Source organism: Salvelinus sp. IW2-2015, linkage group LG2 (assembly GCF_002910315.2).
Source record: "Salvelinus sp. IW2-2015 linkage group LG2, ASM291031v2, whole genome shotgun sequence".
Lineage (NCBI taxonomy): Eukaryota > Metazoa > Chordata > Actinopteri > Salmoniformes > Salmonidae > Salvelinus > Salvelinus sp. IW2-2015.
Window position 1 is genome coordinate 19,572,021 of NC_036839.1, and position 19,896 is coordinate 19,591,916.

The 19,896-nt window shown below is 43.8% G+C and overlaps 1 protein-coding gene across 5 annotated transcripts in view; it reads left to right on the plus strand.

Moving 5' to 3' along the window:
• LOC111976399 (ly6/PLAUR domain-containing protein 6B) overlaps positions 1-19,896 on the plus strand; it is a 50,095-nt gene that overhangs the window by 21,329 nt on the left and 8,870 nt on the right. For 4 of the 5 annotated variants that reach the window (XM_070447745.1, XM_024005237.2, XM_070447743.1 and 1 more), the window contains 2 exons: positions 16,181-16,321; positions 16,469-16,567. In XM_070447745.1, the coding sequence (XP_070303846.1) occupies positions 16,198-16,321; positions 16,469-16,567 (223 nt within the window). In that variant the 5' untranslated portion in view covers positions 16,181-16,197. Of the gene's footprint in view, positions 1-6,453; positions 6,594-16,180; positions 16,322-16,468; positions 16,568-19,896 lie in introns of those variants that run through there. The other variant, XM_024005226.2, reaches the window with a different exon arrangement.

Here is a 19,896-nt window from a genome sequence, read left to right on the forward strand (position 1 = left end):
ATGGCAATTTGAATGCACAGAAATACCATGATGAGATCCATACCAGATACTGACTGGTTTTCTGATCCAATGTATCTGTGACCAACATGCATATCTAATGTTTTTATTTAAATTGACTGATTTCCTTATATAAACTGTATCTCAGTGAAATCTTTAAAATTCTTGCATGTTGCATTTATATTTTGTTTCAGTGTTATTAGAAAACACAAGAATATCACGTTTTTGACTGCACTGGGCCTTTAACTGAAGTGAGAATGCTGTTCCCCTCAGGGCAAACCACACCATAAAGTTTAGGTGGGTAGTTTAGATTGCATTCCCAGTTTCTCACAGAATGATACCATTCAAATATTTATGTTTGCCACTCAGTTAGTAAAGTCCATCTAGGATAGTCCCTTGTATCACTGTGATTTAGCCACATCACATTGTAACACTGTGGTCTGGACTCTACTGCTAAGACTGTACATGCAGCTTTATGGGACCATTACCAACAGGCAGTCCCTCCAGGATTTTGCGATTCTGTGATCGTAACAAATTTAGCAGAAATGTATGCGAGGGCTTTCAAATTTGACCAATCACTGCACTATTACTGCATAAAACAGTAAAATCATCGCAATATTACCGCATATAACTGTTCCATCACCACACTCCAAAAAGAGGGCTCGCAATTTTAACCAATCACTGCAATTTTACCGCATAAAATGATTCAATCAAGCAACACGTCAACAAACTTTTTCCCTCGCCATTGCATTTTCATGACAAATTGGACGAAATCGGCGTTAAATGTCATTATTGCTGCAGCAAAATCAAGCATTTTGGCTTGCAACTATCACAGAAAAATTTTGAAATCCTAGATGGACTGCCAAGTGGTAAATGTTTTCTCTATCGGTTTAGATTTTAAGAATCAGTTTCTTGCTAAGTGTTCCTTCCTAGTGACAGGACACTGCCAGATCTGTGCCAAGTGGTGTGAAAATATCTCTCTACCTCCAGTATCCCCTCTCGTGCAACCTCTCATTTAAGGCTTCTGCTTGATGTCAAACTGTGGAGGCCACCATGACTTAAAAGTAAACCAAGCACCATTTGTTTTAAACCTGCAGGCATAACCTGGAGGTAATGGTATTTATAGGGTGACAGGTATGGTTATTTACATTGAAGTGTCTTTTTTAGTCTGTAAGAACCAATAAAACAGAAATACAGGAGGTAGTCTACCACCTTAACAGTTTCACACAATAAATAGAAGAATCCTTTATGGTGGGATCATATGTTTACTACTGGAAAATTTTAACAAGTAAGTCAGGTATCAAAGAGACCTCAACTCTCTTTCAAATTTTTCTTCAAACTTTTAGACATTTATAGGGGGTGAAATACCATGGGGTTTTTGTCTTGTTGTTAGGGAAATGTCTCGTAATTTAAATTAATGCCCCAGCATAGATGGTTTGTACAAAGGTCTTCTGATACAGAGGGGTTGGGTGAAATGCGGAAGACACATTTCAGTTGAATGCATTCAGTTGTACAACTGACTAGGTATCCCCCTTTCCCTTTCTTTAGAAGATGCTCCAAACTTCCCTGACATGAGGCATTTTAACACRGCTGTGTGTTGTGATATCTCCCCTGAATTTAGTGTGTCAGTCTTGAGAGAGCAGTTTGGCAATAGTAGGAGTTGTTAGTAGGTGAAGGCTTTGAGCATTTCCTTATCAGATTACACTTACAGTACACTCTCCCCTCCCTTGGCCCTATGCTATCAACCACTTAAAATGACGTATAAGAGCCGTTGCAGTTTGGAAATATTGTCTATGATAGGATATCGTGTGTAGATTGATGAGGATACATATACAGTATGACTTTAATTGAATGGTCATATCTCATAGAAAGGGTCTGGACCACCCTGTTTCTCTGTTAAAACAACCATAAGTGGTCACGGTAGGAAAGATATGGTAGCCATGAGGTCGGAAAATTTACAAATATATGCGTACAGTACATTCGGAAAGTATTCKAACCTCTTCCCCTTTTCCATATTTTGTTACTTTACAGCATTTTTTCTAAAACAGATTAAAAATATATATGTATATCCTCATCAATCTACACACGATATCCTATCATGACTTAGCGAAAACAGGTTTTAGTTTTTGCAAATGTATTAAAATAAAAAAGTATTATTTATATGTATTCAGACCCTTCGCTATGAGACTCGAAATTGAGCTCAAGTGCATCCTGTTTCCATTGATCAACTCAAATCAAATGTATTTATAAAGCCCTTCTTACATCAGCTGATGTCACAAAGTGCTGTACAGAAACCCAGCATAAAACCCCAAACAGCAAGCAATGCAGGTGTTGAAGCACGGTGGCTAGGAAAAACTCCCAAGAAAGGCCAGAACCTAGGAAGAAACCTAGAGAGGAACCAGGCTATAAGGGGTGGCCAGTCCTCTTCTGGCAGTGCCGGGTGGAGATTATAACAGAACATGGCCAAGATGTTCAAATGTTCATAGATGACCAGCAGGGTCAAATAATAATAATCACAGTGGTTGTCGAGGGTGCAACAGGTCAGCACCTCAGGAGGAAATGTCAGTTGGCTTTTCATAGCCGATCATTGAGTGTATCTCTACCGCTCCTGCTGTCTCTAGAGAGTTGAAAACAGCATTGATCATCCTTGATATGTTTCTACAACTTGATGGTAAATTCAATTGATTGGACATTATTTGGAAAGGCACACACCTGTCTATATAAGGTCCCACAGTTGACAGTGCATGTCAGAGCAAAAACCAAGCCATGAGGTCAAAGSAATTGTCCGTAGAGCTCCGAGACAGGATTGTGTTGAGGCACAGATCTGGGGAAGGGTACCAAAACATTTATGCAGTATTGAAGGTCCCCAAGAACACAGTGGCCTCCATAATTCTTAAATGGAAGAAGTTTAGAACCAACAATACTCTTCCTAGAGGCTGGCCGCCCGCGGCCAAACTGAGCAATCGGGGGAGAAGGGCCTTGGTCAGGGAGGTGACCAAGAACCCGATGGTCACTCTGACAGAGGTCCAGAATTCCTCTGTGGAGATGGAGAACCTTCCAGAAGGACAACCATCTCTGCAGCACTCCACCAATCAGGCCTTTATGGTAGAATGGCCAGACGGAAGCCACTCCTCAGTAAAAGGCACATGGCAGCCCGCTTGGAGTTTGCCAAAAGCAAAGACTCTCAGACCACGAGAAACAATATTCTCTGGTCTCATGAAACCCAGATTTAACTCTTTGGCCTGAATGCCAAGCGTCACGTCTGAGGAAACCTGGCACCATCCCTACGTGAAGCATGGTGGTGGCAGCATCATGCTGTGTGAATGTTTTTCAGAGGCAGGGACTGGGAGACTAGTCAGGATCGAGGGAAAGATGAACGAGCAAAGTACAGAGAGATCCTTGATGAAAACCTACTCCAGAGCACTCAGGACCTCAGACTGGGGCGAAGGTTCATCTTCCAACAGGACAATGACCCTAAGCACACAGCCAAGACAACGCAGGAGTGGCTTCGGGACCAGTCTCTGAATGTCCTTGAGTGGCCCAGCCAGAGCCCGGACTTGAACGATCGAACATCTCTGGATGTTCGATCGGGACGCTCCCCATCCAACCTGACAGAGCTTGAGGGAATCTGCAGAGATGAATGGGAGAAACTCCCCAAATACAGGTGTGCCAAGCTTGAAGAATCGAGGCTGTAATCGCTGCCAGAAGGATTCAACAAAGTACTGAGTAAAGGTCTGAATACTGATGTAAATGTATATTTCAATTTTTATTTTAATACATTTCCCAATAAATTCTAAAAAACTGTTTTTGCTTTGTAATTATGAGGTATTGTGGTAGATTGATGAGGGGGAAAGCAATTTAATCCATTTTAGAATAAGGCTGTAACGTAACAAAATGTGAAAAAAGTCAAGGGGTCTGAATGCACGGTATGTCCTAGATCAACATTCAACATGCTGCATATATTTAGTGTGACTGCAGCCCTTCACTGTGGAATTCACTCCAAAGCCATCTGCCTCAAATACGAAATGAGCTTCTCATAGTATATAACCCACATGGAGAACTGTGGCGGTTTGCACGCACAGGGGGAAATTGTGTGGACGCAAAGCCCAGGACATAAAAAATAATAAAAAATGCTGCTATGCAGTGTTTTCTCCCTACATTCTGTGGATGTGTACTGTGTTGTTATCAGAGCCCGGTGCCTGGTTAGTTAGTGAACAGAGCAGCCGGTTAGTTAGCTGAACAGAGCAGCCTGGTTAGTTAGCTGAACAGAGCAGCCTGGTTAGTTAGCTGAACAGAGCAGCCTGGTTAGTTAGCTGAACAGAGAGCAGCCTGGTTAGTTAGCTGAACAGAGCAGCCTGGTTAGTTAGCTGAACAGAGCAGCCTGGTTAGTTAGCTGAACAGAGCAGCCTGGTTAGTTAGCTGAACAGAGCAGCCTGGTTAGTTAGCTGAACAGAGCAGCCTGGTTAGTAGCTGAACGAGCAGCCGGTTAGTTAGCTGAACAGAGCAGCCTGGTTAGTTAGCTGAACAGAGCAGCCTGGTTAGTTAGCTGAACGAGCAGCCTGGTTAGTTAGCTGAACGGAGCAGCCTGGTTAGTTAGCTGAACAGAGCAGCCTGGTTAGTTAGCTGAACAGAGCAGCCTGGTTAGTTAGCTGAACGAGCAGCCTGGTAGTTAGCTGAACGGAGCAGCCTGGTTAGTTAGCTGAACGGAGCACGCCTGGTTAGTTAGCTGAACAGAGCACCTGGTTAGTTAGCTGAACAGAGCAGCCGTTATTACTGAACAGAGCAGCCTGGTTAGTTAGCTGAACGGAGCAGCCTGGTTAGTTAGCTGAACAGAGCAGCCTGGTTAGTTAGCTGAACAGAGCAGCCTGGTTAGTTAGCTGAACGGAGCAGCCTGGTTAGTTAGCTGAACAGAGCAGCCTGGTTAGTTAGCTGAACAGAGCAGCCTTGTTAGTTAGCTGAACGGAGCAGCCTGGTTAGTTAGCTGAACAGAGCAGCCTGGTTAGTTAGCTGAACGAGCAGCCGTTATTAGCGAACAGAGCAGCCTGGTTAGTTAGCTGAACAGAGCAGCCTGGTTAGTTAGCTGAACGGAGCAGCCTGGTTAGTTAGCTGAACAGAGCAGCCTGGTTAGTTAGCTGAACGAGCAGCCGGGTAGTTAGCGCTACGGAGCAGCCTGGTTAGTTAGCTGAACGGAGCAGCCTGGTTAGTTAGCTGAACGGAAGCAGCCGGGTTAGTAGCTGAACGGAGCAGCCGGGTTAGTTAGCTGAACGGAGCAGCCTGGTTAGTTAGCTGAACGGAGCAGCCGGGTTAGTTAGCTGAACGGAGCAGCCGGGTTAGTTAGCTGAACGGAGCAGCCGGGTTAGTTAGCTGAACAGAGCAGCCTGGTTAGTTAGCTGAACGGAGCAGCCGGTTAGTTAGCTGAACGAGCAGCCTGGTTAGTTAGCTGAACGGAGCAGCCGTTAGTTACTGAACAGAGCACCAGTCAGCTGCACTGCTTCTGGAATGGAATGTGTTTTCCAGACATAGCTGAGCTTAACCGGAACTCAGAAACTCGAAGTAGTTAAGTCCTCTTAAAAATGTCTCCACCCCTGCAGAGACTGCGCTTGGAAGTGATTGTGCCCTTCCCGACTCCTTTCCTTCCTCGTCATGGGAACTACACTGTTCCCAGTGACCTCCAGGGGGAAAACCTACGATTTCCTAAAGGAAGCGAGGAAGACCAAAATAGGGTTCAAGGAAGGGTGAGTTGTTTGTAGTTTACAAAAACCAGAGATAGCCTAGTCATTTCGAAAGAGCACAAGCTCGGTCTTATCATATTGTGTTTCAACTCAGTGTTTGATTAGGGAGTGTGCTGCAGGGGAATATACCTATGCTAAGATGTTTGGAGACGGACCTCAATAAATTGGTTGTTGCCTCCAGAGACCTAGCTGTTCATGTGACTTAAATCAATACTAGAGTGTGACTCATAACAGGTACAGATATGTACTAATATGTTCTCTGGCTAATATGTAACCTGTTCCCAGGCTACCAACTGGCTTTGCTTTGTGAAGGCCAGTAATCCCTCTCTCCCAGGCGCATGTTTAATATAGGCTGCCTTTAGCTGCTAATGGACACACCCACTAGATAAGGGGTATTTTGGAGTACTCCCCTCCCCAAATGGTGTGTGTTTGTGTGTGTGTGTGTGTGTGTGTGTGTGTGTGTGTGTGTGTGTGTGTGTGTGTGTGTGTGTGTGTGTGTGTGTGTGTTTGTGGTGTGTGTGGTGTTTGTGTGTGTGTGTGTGTGTGTGTGTTTTGATGTGAATGCTAATGAGGGGCTTGGAGAGGAGACTGGCTGACACTCTCCTGACAGATTGTGACTGTTTCCATCACTACCACCAAATGTCATCCAATCAAGTTGCTGCGGTGTCAGGAAGTTAGGGGTCGCTGACCCTTTATAAACGCTGGGTTAAGGCGGCAGTGGCAGGGAAGGAAATGACTTCTAGTAAACCAGGGATCCATCTAGTCAGTCACCCTGACCTGAAAGGATCTGTTAAACAGGGCTTTTACTGATCTCTGCTGATACATACATGTGGATTAGATTTCACTTCATTTGAACTTTAGGAGGTAAGCCTTACTGTTCACATTTGACTTACAATGCCATTTTGGTAGGAAAACCCACATTCACAGATGCTATTATTACCACGTTGTATAGTGAACTGTTTGTTTTCAACACCATTACACATTATATTTCTTATCAGTCAGTGTGCTTGGTTAGGCAATAGCCCTCTAAAGAAATGTGATTTAAATGTAGATGATTTTTCTTGTTTATGGGACTGCTACTTTAACTAGCTAATCGTTAAAAAAAAAAAAATTGCTAAAAACACAAACCATCTTCAGAAATGTCAGTGTAGTTTGAATCTGTCTCTATGCTAATCTGAAATTAACTTCCAGTGTGTTGTAAAATGGTAATTGTGGTTGGCCAGGATGGGGAAATGGGTCTGATCTGAAATATAATTTTTTTTGCATCATTACTTGACAAATACTACAAGATGGACTATCAGCATTTTCTAATGCTGACAGTCCACCCGCTTGTGACACCCACTTGTGATTTTGAAATGCCAAAATGTGCTTTTGCTCCACTCCGTCTCAGCACTGCTCCTGTGAGAGAGAATTCCTGGGACTGAGGACAGTTGGAGATGAGAGAGAGTCTAAATATAACGACTCGCGAGTCACAACAAGTACATGCATATTCCAGCAAATACCTTGGCCACAGGGTCACTTGACCTGTAAACCTCTTGCATGCTATGAAGTCCAACTCCTCCAAATTTCACAGAGGTACAAAAAGGGTATTTACTCAAAAGCTTTGCTCTGCCCTTACCAAGACCTGTGGAGTATGACTCTTGAGAGATTGATGYTTCCGTTTTTCTGGGTTTGTTCAGAGATGGTTTGTTTTGTAAAGTGAGATAAGAGGGGTGTTTGTGTTCAGGTATTGATTTAGTTGTATGTCAATGCCAGAGTGTGATTTATGTCTCCACAGAGGCAGATAATCTCAGGTTAACACAGGTTAGTGTTGATTTAGTGCTGACATAGTAAAAAAAAAAGAYGCTATTTGCTAATGATTTTGAGCGTAAGATGTTTTCAGATTTAAAAAGATCTCCACACAATATTAATTATGTCACTGGGAAGGGATTGTAATGTTCATGAATTGTTTATCTGTCTGTGCAACACAAAATCCAGTAACATTGTAGAATATCCTAATTCCACCTGGTTKTTTATTAAACCTATTAGATATTTGAATCATGTGCCTTGGGGGTTCTGACTGCACCCAACTGCCTGCAGAAACATCTGAGGCCAAAATACTTCCTTTCTTGATCTAAGATGACAAATTGAGGGCATTTGAATTTAATGATATAACAATCACAATTATCTGCTGTTAGACTTTCTCTCTGGGATGTTTCACGTGTGACACATGGCTTTTGTTCAGCTGAAGCTGCTTTGTGTTCAGACCATCTCCGGTCTTCTGTTTTGCCTGTTTTGTATTTAAAATGACCAAGTTTCAAGTTTTAATGTCACATGCACAAGTACATTGAAATGCCTTTCTTGCAAGCTCTAAACCCAACAATGCAGTAATCAATAACAATATATAGTGATCAAAAATACAAATGCGGCCTCCTGGGAGGCGCAGTGGTCTAAGGCAATGTGCCACTGTGCCACCAGAGACTCTGGGTTCGAGCCCAGGTTCTGTCGCAGCCGGCCGCGACCGGGAGGCCCATGGGGCGGCGCACAATTGGCCTAGCYTCGTCCGGGTTAGGGAGGGTTTGGCCGGCAGGGATATCCTTGTCTCATCGCGCACTAGCGACTCCTGTGGCAGGCCGGGTGCAGTGCACGCTGACCAGGTCGCTAGATGTACGGTGTTTCCTCCGACACATTGGTGCGGCTGGCTTCCGGGTTGGATGCGTGCTGTGTTAAGAAGCAGTGCGGCTTGGTTGGGTTGTGTTTCTGGGGACGCATGGCTCTCGACCTTCGACTCTCCCTAGTCCATGCGGGAGTTTTAGCGATGAGACAAGACAGTAACGACTAACAATTGGATACTGTGAAATTGGGGAGAAAAAGGGGGTAAAAATATATATATATATAAATGCAACATTAAACAATTCTACTGAGTTACAAATCATGTAAGGAAATCAGTCAATTCAAATAAATTCATTAGACCCTAATCTACGGATTTCACATGACTGGGAAGGYGTGCAGCCATGGCTCCCACTGGGGAGCCAGGCCCAGCCAATCAGAATGAGTTTTCCCCCACTAAAGGGCTTTGTTACAGACAGAAATACTCCTCAGTTTCATCAGCTGTCTCGGTAGCTGTTCTCAGACGATCTCACAGGTGAAGAAGCCAGAATGAAAGGTCCTGGGCTGGCGTGGTTACACGTGCTCTGCGGTTGCGAGGACGGTTAACGTACTGCCAAATTCTCTAAAACAACGTTGGAAGCGGCTTATGGTAGAGAAATTTGCCAGATAATATAAAATTATCTGGCAACAGCTCTGGTGGACATTCCTGCAGTCAGCATGCCAATTGTGTGCTCCCTCAAAACTTGACACATCTGTGGTATTGTGTTGTGTGACAAAACTGCACATTTTCGAGTGGCCTTTTATTGTCCCCAGCAGAAGGTTCACCTGTGCTGTTTAATCAGCTTCTTGATATGCCACACCTGTCAGGTGGATGGATTATCTTAGCAAAGGACAAATGCTCACTAACAGGAATGTAAACAAATTTGTGCAAAAGAATTGAGAGAAATACGTTTTTATGTGAGTATGGAAAATTTCAGGGATCATTTATTTCAGCTCATGAAACATGGGACTGACACTACATGTTGCGTTTATATTTTTGTTCAGTGTATTTAGTTAGCTATTTAGCAGTCTTGTGGTTTGCGGAGAGAAGCTGCTCAGGAGTCTGTTGGTGTCAGACTTGATGCACCAGTACTGTTTGCCGTGCGGAAGCAGAGAGAACAGTCTATGGCTTGGGTGACTAACGATTTTCCTTGCCTTCCTTTAACACCTCCTGATATAGAGGTCCTAGATGGCAGGGAACACGACCCCAGTGATGTACTGGGTTGCTTGCACCACCCTCTGTAGCGCGATGCGATCTAGGGCGTTGCTATTGCCATACCAAGCAGTGATGCAGCCAGTCAAGATGCTCACAATTGCACACATATTGAACTTTTTGAGGATTTGAGGGCCCATGCCAAACCTTTTCAACCTCCTGAGGGCGAAGAGGCGCTGTTGCACCTTCTTCAAGTCTATGRGCGTGTGTGGACCATTTTAAGTCCTCAGGGGTTTGGACTCCCAGGAACTTGAGGCTCTCGACCTGCTCCACTGCAGCCACGTCGATGTGGATGGCAGAATGCTGCCCCCCCCCCACTCCCTTTCCTGGGATAAATAACAGCATGAGCAGCAACAACATGAGGTGAAATAGAACTGTTGAATTATATGCAATGTCTAAATCTGCCATCTCTACGGCCCACGCCTATTCTCTGCTATCTTGATGATCAATCATCAACGCTCAAGGTGGGGATAGAAAGCGCATCTCAGTATGGAGCGCAGTTAACAGTGCATGTATCATCTCATCATGGTAACTTTTTTTCTTGTGAAAGGTAGAAAWATCTGCTGTAGCATAGCCTTACAGTAATATAAGGACTGAATGTATGTCTAATTTACACATCTCCATCTGGCTTTCAGGAGTCACCTTATTTTTTCATTGTAAAGATGTTTTTGTTTTTTTATTGCAGCTGCAGAGTTTTAAAACAGCCTATCACTTGATTATCGTTGCTTTAAATCAGTGTGCATGCGAGCACTCTCACAGTCTATCTATAAGGGCACAGGATGCAGACACGAGAGGCAGATGGTTCAAGTCTCTGATATTTATTAGTATCCAAGGGGCAGGCAAGAGAATGATCGTGGACAGGCAAAAAATCATAACAAGGTCAGAGTCCAGGAGGTACAGAGTGGCAGGCAGGCTCGAGGTCAGGGCAGACAGTATGGTCAGGCAGACGGGTTCGGAGTCAAGGCAGGCAAGTGTCAAAACTGGGAGGACTAGCAAAAAACAGAAAAGGAAAAGGCAGGCGCACGGAGMAACACGCTGCTTGACTTGACAAAACAAGACGAACTGGCACAGACAGACAGAAAACACAGGTGTAAATACCCAGGGGATAATGGGGAAGATGGGTGACACCTGGAGGGGGTGGAGACAAGCACAGGTGAAACAGATCAGGGTGTGACGCTTTCTCTCCATCAATTCCATTCAAATTGCATCCAAAATAGATGGGCCTAATACTGTTTAAGATTGATATATACTGTATATAGATGTCCTAGCCTACTTCTTTCAAGTAATACATGAAATGTGGTATTAGCCTTATATTTAGCTAATGGAGGATGGGTTATGCATAAGCTTCTAACTTATAGCCTCTTGTGCAATATGCACCTGCACTCCGCTGGCCTGTCTCCTTAAAAAATGCCCCATAGCTCTTCCTGTCCTAGGAAAACCTAGAAAAGCTTTTTTAAGCATTTCTTATACTAATACACTATTCAAAGATGGATGAAAGCTTTTGTTTTCTGAATGTTAAGTACAGCASCCAATAGAACTCACAGGGAGTTTGAAAGAAGAGAAGAGGTCCATGTAAATAGTCCGGGTGGCCATCTGTTTAATTGTTCAGCTGTCTTATGGCTTGGGGGTAGAAGCTGWTGAAGCCTTTTGGTCTTAGACTTGGTTCTCCAGTGTTTTTTGGGCCTTCCTCTGACACCYCCTAGTATGTACGTTCTGGATGGCAGAAAGCTTGGCCCCAGTGATGTACTGGGCCGTACGCACTACCCTCTGTAGCGCCTTACGATCAGAAGCCAAGCAGTTGCCATACCAGGCTGATGCAACCGGTCAGGATGCTCTCGATGGTGCAGCTGTAGAACTTTTTGAGGATCTGGGGATCCATGCCAAATCTTTCCAGTCTCCAAAAAGTGTTGGTGTCACGGCTGTCTTGGTGTGTTTGGACGATGATAGTTTGTTGGTGATGTGGACGCCAAGGAACTTGAAACTCTTGACCCGCTCCACTACAGCCCAGTCGATGTTTATGGGTGCCTGGTCGGCCCACCTTTTCCTGTAGTCCACACTGCCAGGTCTCTGACCTCCTCCCTATAGGCTGTCTCATCGTTGTCGGTAATCAGGCCTACCACTGTTGTTTCGTCAGCAAGCTTAATGATGGAGTCGTGTTTGGCCATGCAGTCGTAGGTGAACAGGGAGTARAGGAGGGGACAAATCACGCACCCCCGAGGGCCCCCAGTGTTGAGGATCAGTGTGGCAAATGTYTTGTTGCCTACCTTTACCACCTGGGGGCAGCCCGTCAGGTAGTCCAGMATCCAGTTGCTGAGGGAGGTGTTTAGTCCCAGGGTCCTTAGTTTAGTGATGAGCTTTGTGGGCACTATGGTGTTGAACGCTGAGCTGTAGACAATGAACACATAGGTGTTCCTTTTGTCCCMGTGGGAAAGGGGAGTGTGGAGTGCGATTCAGATTGCGTCATCTGTGGATCTYTTGASTTTGGAGTGGGTCTAGGGCAGGTATTCCCAAACTGGGGTACGCGCAATGCCGTCGGGGGTACGCCAAATAAAAATGTGATTCACATTTTCAAACAGTCAATTTATATTTTCCAAGAGGGCTATACATTTGGGTGAGTTCTTTTTCTACCTGAGTAGCCTCATTTCACTGCCAAAAATAAAATTAGCGAAATAACAACACAATGTCAAATACAGGTATCCTAGTCAAATAATGAACATCCAATCACATTAAATGTTACTCTCTCGTGGGAATTCCACTAACGGTCCGTATGTAGCCAAACGTAGCTCATGTTGGTATCTGTACTGATGGTGCAAAAGCCATGACATGGAGACATCGTGGAGTGGTAACGCGCGTGCAAGCAGTTGCTCCCGATGTCACTTGGGCACACTGCACCGTCCACCGGGAGGCTCTTGCTMCCAAGGGAATGCCTGACAGCTTGAAAAACGTTTTGGACATGACAGTGAAAATGGTTAACTTTGTTTAAGCAAGACCCCTGAACTSTCGTGTATTTTCTTCCCTATACAATGATATGGGCAGCGACCATGTAAAGCTCGTTTAACATGATTATCAAGGGGCAAAGTATTGACATGTTTTTTTTAATTGAGAGATGAGCTTAAAGTTTTCTTTACTGACCATAATTTTCACTTGTCTGGCCGCTTGCATGATGACGAGTTTTTCACACAACTGGRRTATCTGGGTGATGTTATTTCTCGCCTGCATGATCTGAATCTAGGATTACAGGGACTCTCCGCAACTATATTCAGTGTGCGGGACAAAATTGAGGCAATGATTAAGAAGTTGGAGCTCTTTTCTGTCTGCGTTAACAAGGACAACACACAGGMTTTTCCATCATTGTATGATTTTTTATGTGCAAATTAACTCAAATGAAGCTTATGGATAAATGTGATATAGCAGTGAGTTGAGTGCGCAATTTTTTTATCTTTATTTAACTAGTCAAGTCAGTTAAGAACAAATTCTTATTTTCAATGACAGCCTAGGAACAGTGGCTGTCACAACTGCCTTGTTCAGGGGCAGAACAACAGATTTTGACCTTGTCAGCTCGGGGATTCGATCTTGCAACCTTTCGGGTTACTAGTCCAAAGCTCTAACCACTAGGCAACCCTGCCGCCCCAAATCAGGTACTTTCCTGAAACGGATGACACAAACAACTGGATTCGTTATCCCTTTCATGCCCTGCCTCCAGTCCACTTACTGATATCTTCACAAGAGAGCCTCATCAAAATTGCAACAAGCGGTTCTGTGAAAATMGAATTTAATCAGAACCCACTGCCAGATTTCTGGATAGGGCAGCGCTCAGAGTTTCTTGCCTTGGCAAATCGCGCTGTTAAGACACTGATTCCCTTTGTAACCACGTACCTATGTGAGAGTGGATTCTCGGCCCTCACTAGCATGAAAACTAAATACAGGCATAGACTGTGTGTGGAAATGTATTTAAGACTGAGACTCTCTCCAATACAACCCAACATTGCAGAGTTATGTGTATCCTTTCAAGCACACCCTTCTCATTAACCTGTGGTGAGTTATTCACAATTTTCGATAAACAAATAAGGTTTTAAATGTAAGATGGTTAAATAAAGAGCAAAATTATTCATTATTATTTGTGCCCTGGTCCTATAAGAGCTCTTTGTCACTTCCCACGAGCCGGGTTGTGACAAAAATTCACACTCATTSTTATGTTTAATAAATGTATCGTATTGTGTGTGTGTGTGGCAGGCTTACAATGATGGCAAAAAACAACATTTGAGAGTACGCTGACCCTGGTGCTAGAGGGGGTACGCAGCTGGAGGTTGAATGTTTTGAAGGGGTACGGGACTATAAAAAGTTTGGGAACCACTGGTCTAGGGTGTCCGCGATGATGCTGTTGATGTGAGCCATGACAAYCCTTTCAAAGCATTTCTTGGCTACCGACGTGAGTGCTACGGGGCAGTAATAATTTAGGCAGGTTACCTTCACTTCCTTGGGCACAGGGACTATGGTGGTTTGCTTGAGACATGTAGTTTTTACAGACTTGGTCAGGGAGATGTTAAAAATGTCAGTGAAGACCCTTGCCAGTTGGTCCGCGCATGATCTGAGTACACGTCCTCATAATCCATCTGGCCCCGCGGCTTTGTGAATGTTGACCTGTTTAAAGGTCTTGCTCACATCGGCTACCGAGAGCGTTATACAGTCRTCCGGAACAGCTGGTGCTGTCCTGCATGCTTCAGTGTTGCTTGCCTCGAAGCGAAAAGGCATTTAGCTCGTCTGGTAGGCTTCCGTCACTGGGCAGCTCGCAGCTGGCTGGGTTTTCCTTTGTAGTCCGTAATAGTTTTCAAGCCCTGCCACATCCGACGAGCGTCAGAGCCGGTGTGTAGGATTCAATCTTAATCCTGTATTGACGGTTTGCCTGTTTGATGGTTCGGTTCGTCTGAGGGCYTATCGGGATTTCTTAAAAGCATCCGGATTTGTGTCCCGCTCCTTGAAAGCGGCAGCTTTAGCCTTTAGCTCAATGCGGATGTTGCCTGTAATCCATGGCTTCTGGTTGGGATATGAACGTACGGTCACTCTGGGGATGACGTCGTTGATGCACTTATTGATGAAGCCGATGACTGAGATGGTGTACTCCTCAATGCCATTGGATGAATCCCGGAACATATTACAGTCTGTGCTAGCAAAACAGTCCTGTAGCGTAGCATCCACGACATCTGTGTCTTTTTGACATTAATATGTGTCACATATCAGTTTGCAAACAATGTTAAAAAAAAAATATTATAATAATAATTGAGTTAATAATGCCGCAAACAAACTTTTTCTCTTTTTTGCTTTCTTGAGTAATGCAGCTCCAAAATTCTGGTGTTTCAGCCTAGCTCAGTGCTTTCTATGGTGGTGGAAATGGGAAATCTGACTTCAGTGAGTTCAAGACAACTGGGAACTCTGAAAAAAACGGGTCCGACTGGTAAAATATGTTTGAAACGTTCATCCTATTCGGAATTGCAAGTCCGGAACTCGGGCCTCTTTTTAGAGCTCCGACCTGAAGATCACTGATGTCATCATGATTTGACCTTGTTTTTTTTCAGAATTCCCAGTTGTCTTGAAAGCACCATAAATCCAGAGAATGCCAGACTTTGATGACAAAGTTTGTTGAGAAAATTTGCCCAAGAAGGACCGCCGCGGACCGGGTGCTTGTTTATTGCCTCGTGCAGTTTGTTAATTGCCAGCTTGTTATTTTTCTTGTCCTAAGGTGGAATGTATACAACAGTCACAATAACAGATGAAAACTTCCTTGGGAGGTACAAGGGTCAGCATTTTACTATCAGGGATTACAAGATGGGCGAACAATGGGTCGACACTTCCAACACGCTAGAATCAGCAAARCAGTTTTTTGTTGAAGAGGCAAGAAATGATAGCGAATACATTTCGTAAAAATAGATGACGGAAGAATCACAAAATAGCAAAGTGGGGTCGGAGCTTGCAAAACGGCGGCCATCCAGTATGGCTACATTCATGATGCTTGATGACAAATGTGATAATAATATGTGATATAAACAACAATTAACAATAATGTTCGGCTTATCAAAAAGCTCTCCAAAGAGTAGCCATCAATCYCTCTTTCCTCTTCTCTTAAGTGGCTACTATCCATTGCCTGCTCAAATAGCAGCTTTAGACAGGGAAGGATCAGTCTCTTTAGCCCCTCTATGGACTCCTCTGGACCCCAGTGAGCCAGTTTGCTCCCTCAGCCGTGACTCTCTGATTACCCCGCCCCATCTGGCCAAGGGTCAGAAGTCAAGGTTCAAAGATCTGATAGAGACCAGAACCATTCAGCAGCTCTCTGAGGTCCTCCCCCTCAGCTCAGAGGCTTGCCCCCTCAGGATCGGGTAAACGTGGTCAGGGCAGGGCATGGAGTGATTCAATTCCATGATAATCCAACTTCTCAATGTCCCAGAGAGGGCCAATCTGTTCCTTCTTCTCGTTCTCAATATCCACTTTCGTTTATTCTTCTTTTCCTCATTTTCTCCTTTCCCATTCACCTGGTTCTATGTTACATGAGCTTGCAAAGGCTAAAATGATACTTGATTATATGTCCATTCCTGATTCTTTCTGTTCTGTGCTTCAGGTTGCTGATAGACTGTGATGATGTCATTCTCCATGGCCCTGCACCTCACCGCTGCTATCCAACTCCTGGCGCTGGTGGCCATATGTGACCAGGTTACAGCTGATCGCATTAACTTCTACAACGTCAAACCACCTGTGGAAGGTATGTTCTGCTTACTCGTTGAAATGATGTCATGTCTTCAACAATGTSGTCAACTTTTTATACTTGAATCCATCAAAACAAAAGTTTGAACAGAAGCAATGTGAGTGAAAACATAGATTCACACACAGTGTGGGAATGTCTTTACAGCCACTCCATTCCCTAAGAGCTTCAAGTGCTTCACCTGCGAGCAAGCTGCAGACAACTACAACTGTAACCGCTGGGCTGAGGACAAGTGGTGTCCACAGAGTGAGTAGTACCCTCTGTTGTTTCACACAGATACTGTCAGATATTAGTGTTTCTCATTGGCATGACTGATAGGGTTAACCAGTACTTAATAATCATTGTTATTATTGCTGTTACACTGTAATAATACCTTATGATTATGCTGTTATAGCCAGTGCTTGAAAGAGGTGCAGGTGCAGTCATTTTTCAAGTCGGTCCATTAGACTACGTTCACAGAAATTCCCAAATGACATTATGCTATAGAAACCTCTGATTATTCACTGTTAAGGGTTCATACACATTTTGATTTCATGACCTCCGTGACTTTTAACCAAATTTACATGACCAATAATTGGTGGCATCTCTATGTAGCAGAGTTTCTGTTAGCCGGTAATAAAAGAAAAGACGATTTAATTAAAATTGTCTCRGGCCAATTGTCCAGGAGAAGAAAAACAATTGAATTGGCACGTATGCATATTTGTTATATTTCTTATTTATCACATGCACAGCATACAGATACAGATACAGAGCCTTTTAGTGGAAAATATGTCAGACAGAACTTTTATAAGCCCAATCATTGCGCAACAGTTCTAAGTGCAATACTGTGTTAAAAATAGATTTTGGGCCACAATTAAAAAAGCAAGTATTTTTATTTCTCAACTGGTAATTAATGCGCGCTTGAAGGCAGACTTCATCAGACCGTCACACATCTTTGCAATGAGCTGGAGGCAGTATCCATTTTGAAAACATAAAGCTACTTAATTGTTTGAAACCTGAACATTTTACTACATACATTTTACCTTGCTTCAAAGTAGCCTAGGCAAAATCCTACCATATTCGTAGAGGGAATTATTTTAAACATGCCATGAAACCAGTAGCCTATTTCTCTCATGTTCTATTGGTTTTCAACTTTCTTTCATTGTCCGGTAGCCAAATGAATATTCGATCGTAGCCTACTGCCTTGTGCGCACTGCTGGACTAATAATGTTAAGAAATAATAGTTTATCAACATTTTAAGCTAAATGTTCTGATCTGTTGCATCAGATACAGTTGAAGTAGGAAGTTTACATACACTTAGGTTGGAGTCATTAAAACTCATTTTTCAACCACTCCACAAATTTCTTGTTAACAAACTATAGTTTTGGCAAGTCAGTTAGGACATCTATTTTTTGCATGACACAAGTAATTTTTCCAACAATTTGTTACAGACAGATTATTTCACTTATAATTCACTTTATCACAATTCCAGTGGGTCAGAAGTTTACATACTGACTGTGCCTTTAAACAACTTGGAAAATTCCAGAAAAGGATGTCATGGCTTTAGAAGCTTCTGATAGTCTAATTGACATCATTTGAGTCAAATTGGAGGTGTACCTGTGGATGTATTTCAAGGTTACTCAAACTCAGTGCCTTTGCTTGACATCATTGGAAAATGAAAAGAATCAGCCAACCTCATTAAAAAAAATTGACCTCCACAAGTGTGGTTCATCCTTGGGAGCAATTTCCAAACACCTGAAGGTACCACGTTCATCTGTACAAACAATAGTACGCAAGCATAAACACCATGGGACCACACAGCCGCCATACCGCTCTGGAAGGAGACGCGTTCTGTCTCCTAGAGATGAACGTACTTTGGTGAGAAAGTGCAAATCAATCCCAGAACAACAGCAAAGTACCCTGTGAAGATGCTGGAGTAAACTGGTAACAAAGTATCTATATCCACAGTAAAACGATTCCTATATCGACAAAACCTGAAAGGCCGCTCAGCAAGGAAGAAGCCACTGCTCCAAAACTGCCGTAAAAAAGCCAGACTACGTTTTGCAACTGCACATGAGGACAAAGATTGTACTTTTTGAGAAATGTCCCTGGTCTGATGAAAAAAAGAAACTGTTTGGCCATAATGACCATCGTTATGTTTGGATGAAAAAGGGGGAAGCTTGCAAGCCGAAGAACACCATCCAAACCGTGAAGCACGGGGGTGGCAGCATCATGTTGTGGGGTTGCTTTGCTGCAGGAAGGACTGGTGCACTTCACAAAATAGATGGCATCATGAGGTAGGAAAATTATGTGGAAATATTGACGCAACATCTCAAGACATCAGTCAGGAAGTTAAGCTTGGTCGCAAATGGGTCTTCCAAATGGACAATGACCCCAAGCATACTTCCAAAGTTGTGGCAAAATGGCTTAGGACAACAAAGTCAAGGTATTGGAGTGACCATCACAAAGCCCTGACCTCAATCCTATAGAAATGTATGGGCAGAACTGAAAAGCGTGTGCGAGCAAGGAGGCCTACGAACCTGCCTCAGCTTCACCAGCTCTGTCAGGAGGAATGGGCCAAAATTCACCCAACTTATTGTGGGAAGCTTGTGGAAGGCTACCCGAAATGTTTGACCAAGTTAAACATTTAAAGGCAATGCTACCAAATACTAATTGAGTGTACAGTCGTGGCCAACAGTTTTGAGAATGACACAAATATTTTTTTTCACAAAGTCTGCTGCCTCAGTTTGTATGATGGTATTTGCATATACTCAAGAACGTTTGAAGTGATCAGATGAATTGCAATTAATTGCAAGTCCTCTTTGCCATGCAAATTAACTGAATCCCCAAAAACATTTCCACTGCATTTCAGCCCTGCACAAAAGGACCAGCTGACATCATGTCAGTGATTCTCTCGTTAACACAGGTGTGAGTGTTGACGAAGACAAGGCGGGAGATCACTCTGTCATGCTGATTGAGTTTGAATAACAGACTGGAAGCTTCAAAAGGAGGGTGGTGCTTGGAATCATTGTTCTTCCTCTGTCAATCATGGTTACCTGCAAGGAAACCCGTGCCGTCATCATTGCTTTGCACAAAAAGGGCTTCACAGGCAAGGATATTGCTGCCAGTAAGATTGCACCTAATCAACCATTTATTGGATCATCAAGAACTTCAAGGAGAGCGGTTTAATTGTTGTGAAGAAGGCTTCAGGGCGCCCAAGAAAGTCCACAAGTGCCAGGACCATCTCCTAAAGTTGATTCAGCTGCGGGATTGGGGCACCACCAGTACAGAGCTTGCTCAGGAATGGCAGCAGGCAGGTGTGAGTGCATCTGCACACACAGTGAGGCAAAGACGGAGGATGGCCTGGTGTGTCAAGAAGGGCAGCAAAGAAGCCACTTCTCTCCAGGAAACAATCAGGGACAGACTGATATTCTGCAAAAGGTACAGGGATTAGATGCTGAGGACTGGCATCCGGAGAAAACCTTGTCCGGAGAAGACAAGGTGAGCGCTACCATCAGTCCTGTGTCATGCCAACAGTAAAGCATCCTGAGACCATTCATGTGTGGGGTTGCTTCTCAGCCAAGGGAGTGGGCTCA